The 9,801-nt window shown below is 50.7% G+C and overlaps 1 protein-coding gene across 1 annotated transcript; it reads left to right on the top strand.

Annotated features, from left to right (window-relative positions):
- Positions 1-3,306: 3,306 nt before the first annotated feature.
- LOC132334346 (pancreatic secretory trypsin inhibitor-like) lies at positions 3,307-8,304 on the top strand. Its single transcript, XM_059860320.1, has 4 exons — positions 3,307-3,461; positions 4,871-4,911; positions 5,484-5,596; positions 8,162-8,304. Exons 1-4 carry the CDS (start codon positions 3,407-3,409, stop codon positions 8,229-8,231), a joined length of 279 nt encoding a protein of 92 aa, XP_059716303.1. The 5' UTR covers positions 3,307-3,406; the 3' UTR covers positions 8,232-8,304.
- Positions 8,305-9,801: the final 1,497 nt, after the last annotated feature.

The raw sequence follows: 9,801 nt of genomic DNA, 5'->3' as shown, positions 1-9,801 counted from the left end.
TCTAGTTTTCACATTTGCATCAGCCTATCTCCAAATTTCACTTATCCCACCCACTGCAGGGCAGCAGCAAAGTCCCCAGCTGCCTTGCTGAGATCCTGAGCACTGAGGAGCCTCTGGTGCCTGTGCTTCTTGAAACCCAGGGAAGGTCCCACAACCTCCACCAAGGGACCAAGATCAGGGATGCCACCAGCACAGGGCCATGGTGGAGGTCTTGGTCATGGTCATTCCTTGGTGAAAGAGGTTGGGACTGCACAAGGAGCTCTGCTCCTGCTTTAGCCCGTTCTCTCTCTGCTCCAGGAGAAGGCTGGAAAATGTGAACCACCCCTAATGAGCTTGTTGGAAAACACCATTATTTGGAAGAGGCTTAAGAACCATTTGCGGTTTCTGAGCTGTGATTCATGATCATCTGGGTCTGGTTTGTGATCTTTGAATGCTTTGGACTGGTGACTCTGTTGGTTTCCTGGGGGCACTGGTGGCTTTCTCTTTGTACATCAAGTCTCCACAAAAAAAAAAACAAATTCCAGCCCTGGTTACAACAAGTGATCCTCCAGCCTGTCATGGAAGGACCATCACAAGGAAATAGGTAGTTTCCCAGATTTTTAATTCCCCTGTAATGTAATTTTTTATCCCTTTGCAACACTTTGCTACTGAAATGAATGTAACTTGAAAACACTCAGGTTTGCTCAAAAGACAATACAGAATTTCATCCTGCAGAAGGAGAATCACCTCTTCCTGCTGATCCACCTGGGGGCAGACATGGCAGTTCAACTTGCCTCCTTACCCACTGCCCCTTCCCCTCATGCCTTGTATACCATCACTTCTCTCTCCAAGTGCTCCCAGCATCCAGGAGAAGACACCATCAGCAACTGCAGAGATCTTGTGTCCTAGCCCATGTGTGGTGGCCACCACCCAACTAGGTGGCCAAGGGGACGCCATCCCATGCCAGCCCCTGCTTTGGGACCCGCCTGTCCCCTCCATTTCTGCACGACAGGCTCAGCATGTCACACAGCATGGCTGGCAGAGCCACCTGACTCATTTCTCTCTACTCCTCCAGCTGATGTGTTTGGAGGAACACGCTGCTCTGACAAGGTGACACATCCTGAGAAAGCCCACACTGCCGAGCACGGTACCAGGAGCACCCCGTGCAGCAGCAGCTCGCAGCTCTTTTTCATTCCTCCCCAGTCAAATGAGCCCCAAGCATTTCTGTTTGATTTTCCTGAAGGATATTGAATTGTTGTCAATCAGGAGAGAGGAGCCCTGAAATCCCCTGGTTTTGAAGGCATCTCATAAAGACACAGCTGTCAGTGGAGACGCTTGGAAAGGAAGAGCATTTGCTGAGGGAGAAACTGCATTAAACCCAAGTGTGCCTGCTGTTCAGCTGCAACCTGTGCTGGAATCTTCTTTTGGCAGAGGCAACTGCCCTTGAGTCTGTTGGTTTGGCTCAATTCGTTGTGGAATAATTAAGTTCAGTCCATTGCACTGCATAATCTGGAGTTTCTTCAACCTTCCTCAGTAGCAAAGTACTTAATCTCATCCAGCTCTGGGAGCAGTTGGGAACATTAAAATCAGCCAGTGCAAAGCTATCAGGAGCCTCAGCAGTAAGAGGATGAAGAGAGAAGTGTCCAGGAGGCAGGGGAAGGTCAGCAGCCTGCCTGTGCTTTGATGCCTCTGCCTTCTGGAGGAAGGAGAAAACTTTGGCATTACACACCCTGAAATGTCCCAGGAGCCAACACAGTTGCCACCTGCAGAGCACAAACAGGGAGGATGTACCCGTCAAACTCAAGTCTGGAAATGCGCCTGGATGTTTCCAAGGAATCTGAGGAAAAATGTTTCTGTTCCTGGACAATCCAAACTATCACATTTCCTGGCTACAGCAAGGATCTTTAAACTGAAAAATGTGTTTTACCAGGAGTGGGCACGCCCCAAACATGGGTAATCAGAGAAATTCTTTTCAGTACTGCTCTATTTACATGCCTTAGATTGAAGAGGAAAAAACCAGGGGACAATGTTGGACTGAGGTGAACCTCTTTTAGCAATAAAAAATTACCCCTCCCTCCCTTGCTCCTCAGAGGGTGATAACACCACCTGAACCATTGTCCCAGGCACACTAAAGGATTGTTGCCTGTGCCCAAAGGTCCACCAGCCCAGCTCCTGGGAGCTGCTGAGCAGGTCATACCCAAAGCCAGCTTTGCTCTCTGAATTAGTAAAATAACAGATGCCACCAGGAGCTGTTCTTTCTGCCTCATGTTGCAGGTCAGCCCAGGGAGAGCAGAGGGAAACCCAGTGAAGAGGGAGGAATTTGCCCATGACCACTGAAGCAAAATCAAAAGAGGTGTTTATGGCAGGGGAAAGCACCCTCCAGAGCCACACTGGGAATGGGGTATTCCTTGGACAATGGAGCAGCTGCCAATGAAGCTGAGATTTTTCCCTCTCAAACAGCTCCTTGAATTGCTCTTGGCATTGACTTTTTCCTGTTCAGCTAATTAAAAATCTGTCTTTGAGTCATAAGCCCCCATTAGTAATAATTTGCTTTGCACTTCTCCAGTGATTTATGGCTGAGATATCAAAGTGCTTTAGAAACATTAATTAATCCTTCTAATCCCCGAGGGACTGATCCATTCTCTGCAATGCACCACTGGTGGTGTAACTGTGGGAAATCCCCAGGGTTTACTCCCAACTGCAGGCAGGGAGAGGGGAAGGGAGCAGCATCTGACCCAGCAGCTCATTTCAGCTGCTGTCTGCAATCAGAGATGTGCAGTCAAAACAGCAGCACTGGATCTGCAGCCACGAGCAAGCCCAAGGCACAGGCAAGCTCTGCGTGCTCTCCAGAGCAATCCTTGCTCCCATTCCTGCCTGCCCAGGGAGGGAAGGGGAGCTGCAGCCCCCCAGCTCTGCCCTGTGGTCACAGGAGGAAAGGTGTGTGTGGATCAAAGCCATCTTCACCCAGAGGTGGCTTCAGCAGAGAGCTTCACCCTGCAAGTGGCAGCAGCAGGGTCATTAATCAAAGCCACAATGCTGCTAACTGCATTTGCCTTGCTGTTCTGCCCATTTCTCCAATCTTGGTTCTTTGTACAACGTTGCTTTATCACAGAAGTGCAGACCCAGGGCTGACCCCACACCTGGGACAGGGCCCCAGTCCTTGCTGCAGATAAGGATGATTTCCTCCATTGGCTTGGGAGAGGCTTTCATCCTTGCGCCCTCCAATGAGCCAGTTGCCACCTGCTATTGTCCCCATGCTCTGAATGTTGTCACCACAGCACTGCAGGGTGGAGCTGGCTGTGTGGTGTGGTGCCAGGAGTGGGGAAAGGTATAAAGGTCCCAGCAGAGTTCCAGAGACAGGATCTCTGACACACCCAGGAGTGTCCCAGTTTCTCTCTGCTGTGCTCAGTGGAACATCACCTCGACCATGAAGGTAGCTGGTGTTTTCCTGCTCCTCTCCCTGGCACTCTTCTTCTACCAAGGTGAGTCCAACATTTTGCTTAGGAGCTATTTCCTCTCCTTGCTAAAGCTCCCAGGCCTGCCACATGGGAAGGTGAGTGTGGGAAGAGACCAGCTGGTGCTGGGACCTTGCTGTGGCCCTGGGCAGGGAATGCTGCAATGGCCAATGTGCATTAAACCTGTACCTGTCTGTGAGCAAGCCTAAAACAAAGGCTTTGAAAGGGTGCACTTGCTCCCAAAAATGAAAAGACCTGCTGCTCTTTCTTCAGGGGTAGGATTTGTCCTGTAACTGGTGATTTCTAGGACAGTGTGATCCTTTCAGAGTGAATAGGTGCTATTCTGGTTTTTAAAAAGCAAATCCAAGAAGACAGGAAATGAATCTATGCAAGGGAAAATGCAGCTCTCACTACCAAAGCCAATGTTTAAGCCAACTGTGTTTTCAAAATCCCATATGGTGCAGAGGGATGAGAACATGAGCTGTTGCTGCTCCTCAGGTCCTGCTTTAGTGGGCTCGTTCCAAACAGGAGGGTGCTTCTGAAGCAGGTCCTCTGTCATCCTGTTTTCTGCACAGAGGCTGCCATTGCAGGGCTGTCTGAGCACAAAATCTGGGCTCATTTCAGATGAACTGAGCACACAGTGAGCTGCAGCTCCTGGGTCTGGACCAGTTCTAGCCCAAAGTAAAACCCTTGAAATATTGAACAGTGTGGCTACCAGCTCCTCAGCAAAATGCTTCACTCCTACTGGGCTGTGCTGGTTGTTAATACAGATGTAGTATAAATCCTCCATGTAGATGATCTTCTTCTCAGTTCTTTCTTTTGCCAAAAAAAAGTTCAGGTTGTTTTTCAAAACACACCCACCACGTGTTCCACCCTTGTGATCCCAGCTGCCAGCTCAGGGCCAGTTTCTCCATGGGGAAACCCAAAGTCATGGCTTGATCCCACCTGCTTTGATGTGAGACCTCAGCGTCCCCTTCTAGTCGAGACTTTCAACAATTTGTCTTTTGCTGTTTGCTTGTGGTAAAAACTGAGTAACAGTAGAAAAATCACCCTGGATTTATTCCAGCACCTGTCCAGTGCCAGCAGGAGTTTCTCAAGTACTCATGAAGGTGTGGTAAGACAGGACAAAAGCCACCTTAGCTCCCTGACAGCTGACAGGTGACATCTCCAGAAGTGCATTTTGCCTTGGCAGGGCCTTGCACCATTATAGTGCTCCTGCCAGGGGAAGGAGGGTGACACAGCAGGGAAGGATTCAGCTGAGAAACGTGGGCGATCCAAGGGAAGAAATTATTTTCTAGGACAAAGGTGTTTGAGTGAAGACATACAGTCCTCAGCCTAAACTGTCTTTACTCTGTCCCCCTTGAAACCAGCCCGAGTGATGGGTGCTAAGGTGTCTTCTCTCTCTCTCTCTCATTCTCTCTCTCCTCTTTCTCTAGGAATGGCCGAGATGGATGAAGCTGCCTTCAGAGGAACGGAGGTGAAGTTTCCTCTTTTACGTAGCACAAGTGAGACAGCTCTACCCCAAACACTGGGGAGCCACCACTGCTAAATACAGGGAAGCAGAGTGGGTTGACAGCCAGTGCCTGGGAACCCCCTTCCACCTGCAGTGCCACGGCAAAATCCCAGTGATGATGCTGGTTTTCCACTGCATTTCCCCCAAACACTGAAAGAAAAACTCCTAAAAAGCCAAATACTGCTGTTACCTGCCAAGAAAGTCAGAAGTGTCCTTAGTCTCTGGCTTGCAAGTGTGAGGACAGGTATTGCTGTGGCATAAAAATAAAAACTGGGAAGAGCATGCCCAGGCAGTGCCCATGGAGCACTATTTACTCTACACTGTTACTCCTAAGGGTGTGCAGCAGTGCCAGGTGGAGTTCAGCTGGCCAAGGGACATGGTGGAAGATGGTCCCAGTGTTTCTGAGAGCTCACAGCAGAGCTCTGAGGATGGCTTATGAAGATAGACAAAATGTGCACCTCTCTGGGAAAGCAAAGCTCCTTTGGTAAATTGAGAACAGGCTTAACATTTTCAAAATTAACCTTTTGTGCCTACAGCCATCTTGTGAGAACTTCGACCTGGGAAGAGGGTGTACAAGGGAGTTTGACCCCATCTGTGGCACAGATAACAACCTGTACAGCAATGAGTGCCTGCTGTGCCTTCACAACCGGTGAGTATCTGGAGCTGCTGCAAGCCTAAATGCCACACAGATGAGGACTACCACATATATCTGGGATTTCCTAGAAAGAAAGCTGTCTGCATGCAGCTGGGTGGAGCTTGGGCAGTGAGCCCAGCACATCTGGCACGGATCTGGCCTCCTGCACAGCTGCTGCTCCCGCCGCTCTGAGCATGTGGGCTCCAGCTGAGGAATTGTGTGTGGCTCGCAGCACACACGCTGCCCACAAGCAAAAATCTCCCCTACCTGCAGCTGCCAAGCAGCAGCAAGAGCTGGCAGGCATCCAGGACCTCAGACAAATGGCAAAGTCCTCGAAGTCTGCCCAGATCTAGCACACGGGCTGAAGAATATTTTTCCAGATGACCTCAGATGTGTGGTGGCTGAGGAAAAAAACTGGTTTTTCACCCCAGAAATTTATGGCTGAGCTCTGCTTTCTGTCTTCTCTGCATATGAAAGGACACAATTTGCTCTGGGTATTTTTAAGAATGAGTTTTATATTTAATCTGTGCTGGTGCCAGATTGCACTGTTCTAGCAGAAGGCCAGGTCCAAATGCTAAGGGTGTCTCTGGCAAGACTTGATACATTTCATCTGGCTTGGGCCCTAGGTAATTTAAAATATATTTATACATTGGAAGCACTCTGTGTCAGACAAGTGAAGGAATTACTTCCAACTCAATGCTATTAAGTGGTTCAAAAATCTCTTTTGGGAAGATTGAGTCTTATCTGGAGCCAGATGCCCCCGGCCTGCAGGGCTAAGGGAGCTTCACCCTTGACTTCACCTGGTGTAGGCAGGGATTTTTGGTGATCAGGCTCACAGGCCCATCTGCCATCAGCAGAGACATTTGTAGCAGAAGCTCAAAGTCCAGCTTTTCTGTCTCTGGATGTGTGGGTTTGTGGAGCCAAATTCTGCTTTCAGGAGCATCGCCTCCCTGCTAACTCTGCAGGAGCAGGAAACAGAATCCAGATCAGCAGGAAAGAAAAAGAGCCTGGATAAATATTGTCAATTGGGTTGTCCCCTCTTTGCTTCATTAACCCAGGCTGCTGCCACATACTCTGCAGCATTTGCTGCTTCACCTTTCAGGGCTGAGCATGATGCAGTCAGGCAGAGAGAGGCTGAGTGGGATCTCCTCAGCAAAGGCACCACAGTTAATGACCCAGCACGGCCTGGCAGGGTGGTAATGACCCTGCTGGAAGCCAGCAGCCCAGCACCAGCTGTCCCTGTATTGTGCAACAGATGGGGGTGGGAGGTTCATCAGACACAACATCATTAGGGCTTTGGCCATGGACCAAGAGCAGGGTAAAGTGAGCGAGGAAGGCTCCACAGTCAGCTGTGCAAAGTGGCATCCAGGATGCTCCACCTCCCCAGAGCAGAGAGCAGCTTCACAGGGGATGGGAGCTCACAAGAAGGGAAATTGGGGTACAAGAGAGGGAAAGACTGAGCTGGGCAGGAGTCAGAGAAGGGATGGGATGGATGAGAAGCTGGCACTGCATCTGCCTTGTGTTGATAGGAGCTGCATTCCCAGAGCTCCCAAAACTCCTGCTTGTGCAAGCTCTGAGCAGCTGCAGCTGGAAACGTGCTGCTCCTGTGGGTCACAGCCCCGAGCCTTGCAACTCCCCTGTTCTGTTCCCAAGTGATGGAATTCTGAGGTTAGGAGCAGCCTTTTGGTCTCCTGGCCAGGGCCATCTGGACTCTGAAGCTTTATTCAGGACTCTGAAGCTGCCTGGTGCCAAATGTCTTGGGGGAGAGATAAACGGAGTGTCCTCATCTCTAAAGCCTTGGTCCATGGGGACAATTCAGCCAGGAGGCAGGATGAAGTGTCATTTGCAGTTCTGTGTGTGCAACTGGCCTGACAAGAGCTGGAAGCCTGCAAGGAATCTGGGAATAGCTGAGCATCTGGCTGGTCCCTGTGGCAGCAGCGTCTCACTTGTCGCCTTTGGTCACTTCACTGTGACCAGCATGCAAAATGCTTTTTGCAAAAGGCAAATCATTTCACCAGCATTTCTCTAACGCACCTGAGAAGTGGATCTGTCTTTCCAAAGAGGAGAGCATCATGATTCTGTGTGAGAATGGAACAATTCGTAGGAATCAGGTCCACTATTGGGCAAAAGGAAGAAAATAGTTTTTTAAAGGTACCTTTTTAATATTTTCCTCACTTTTGCTGCAGAAAAAATCAGAGGGGAGGCTGGGAGCAGGCCAAACCCAAGAGAACAGTGCCAGTCTTTTGTTTCTAAAACCCTACAAAACAAAATCATAACCTTTATTGTCTGCAGTCAGACAGGCATTAGAGGTGTCTCAGTGCTGTCCTGCAGCACGGAGGTGAATTATCCTGCCAGGAGGTGTCAGAAAGCACTCTTGAGCTTATTGGAATTAATTAACACATGTCCATGGTAACCCTGAACTCCCTGTCAAGACTATGTGGCCTTGCTTGCTGTGAATAACACTTAGATGATGATTTAAGCAGTATTTTCCTTTCTTTTTGCTTTTGTCCTCTGAGCCAGGCTCTGCTGTATCTCAGGGGCCCGAGGGCAGCCCCCCAACATTTTTAACCTCTCTTGCAGGCACAGGAATGACCACGTGCGCATCAGGACCAGAGGAATGTGCAAAACTCCCCGCAACAATGTCGCTTAAACTGAGATGAGAGATCAGAGCACAAAGCTGTGCCCTCACCTCCTCAAACCCCAATAAAACGGAAGCATCACCATGTCTTGTGCTGGGATTTCTTATACACACAGCAAACCCCTTTCCCCAACACTTAAAGCACCTTCCTGAGAAATGTGGCTTGTTCTGGTGATGCCTGCAAAGAGCTGTGAGCAAATTACTGACAGAGTCCCAGGAAGGAGGCTGGGATGTGCCCAAGGAGAGAGCCAGGCTCTGGCAGAACAGGGAGGCTCTTTTTTTGCATCAAGAATTTTGTTTTCCTTTCCTAGATTTCCAGTGTTCAAGCTATAGATTTTTAGCATTCTCATGAGTTGCAATTGCATTTGCTAAATACAGGGCACTAAAGCCGTTGCTCCAGAGCCTTTGCCAGGAGAAAGAACCCAATAAGTCATCTCCATGCTGACCCATCTCCAGCCTTGTCCATATGTCAGTGCTCCTTGACATGGTCCCTGTGCACCAAGAGTCACCAGCCTCACACTTGTCCTGCAGGTCACAGCCACCCAGTGCCTCAAAAAACCAAAAAGACTCCATTTTTCCAGGCAAATTATTTTTTTCCCCTCTGCTGGCCTTAGTGGGCTTTGCTGCTGGCACTGATGACCTGGCCTGAGGGCTGTGGGCTGGCAGGATGGGAGATGCCTTTCCAAGAAGGACTTGAATGAAAGTGTTGGTGGATGAGAGGCTGGACACGAGCCAGCAGTGTGCACTCACAACCTGGAAACCAGCACTGTCCTGGGCTGCATCCAAAGCAGTGTGGGCAGCAGGGTGAGGGAGGGGACTCGGTCCCTCTGCTCTGATGAGACCCTCCTGCAGTGCTGCACAGCTCTGGGGTCCTCAACATGAGAAAAACTTGGGCCTGTTGGAGCAAGTCCAGTGGAGACCACAAAGACACTCCAAGGGTTGGATGACCTCTGCTACAAAGACAGGCTGAGAGAGCTGGGAATGTTCAGACAGGAGAAGAGAAAGGTCCTGGGAGACTTTAGAGCCCCTTCCAGTGCCTAAAAGCACACCAAGAGAGACCTTTTTATAGGGGTTTGGGGTGATGGGACAAGGGGGAATGGCTTGAAACTGACAGAAGGCAGGGTTAGGTTAAATATCAGGAAGAAGATTTTTACCATGAAGGTGGTGAGAAAGTGGAATTGGCTGCCCAGAGAAGTTGTGGATACCTCATCCCCAGAAACATTCAAGATCAGGCTGGAGGGAGTTCTGAGCAACCTGGTCTCGTCGAAGATGTCCCTGCCCACGGCAGGGGGTTGGACCAGACGCCCTCCAAAGGTCGCTCCCCGCCCGGCCGTTCCGTGGCTCCGCGGCGCGGGCAGGACGCGGAGCGCGGCCCGGGATGGAGCGCGGGCGGCGCTTTCGGCACTGGAGGCCGCTGTTGCTCCGCCGCAGCCGGGGCCGCTGCCGGAGCCGAGCCCGCAGCTGGATCCCGCAGCTGGATCCCGCAGCTGGATCCCGCAGCTGGCGGAGGTGCGGGGGATGCGCGGCCGGCCGGGCGGGGAGCGGCGCCGGCCCCGCGGGCGCGCAGCGGGCGGGCGGTGCT

This window comes from Haemorhous mexicanus, chromosome 15, assembly GCF_027477595.1.
Source record: "Haemorhous mexicanus isolate bHaeMex1 chromosome 15, bHaeMex1.pri, whole genome shotgun sequence".
NCBI lineage: Eukaryota > Metazoa > Chordata > Aves > Passeriformes > Fringillidae > Haemorhous > Haemorhous mexicanus.
Note: the sequence above shows the minus strand (reverse complement) of the source record. Positions and strands in the feature narration are given on the sequence as shown.

Excerpts from the sequence above, each read along its gene's own strand:
- LOC132334346 (XM_059860320.1), top strand. The coding sequence starts at position 3,407 with ATGAAGGTAGCTGGTGTTTTCCTGCTCCTCTCCCTGGCACTCTTCTTC. Across the intron at positions 3,462-4,870 it reads GGCACTCTTCTTCTACCAAG|GAATGGCCGAGATGGATGAA; the intron begins GTGAGTCCAACA and ends CTCTTTCTCTAG. Across the intron at positions 5,597-8,161 it reads CTGCTGTGCCTTCACAACCG|GCACAGGAATGACCACGTGC; the intron begins GTGAGTATCTGG and ends CCTCTCTTGCAG.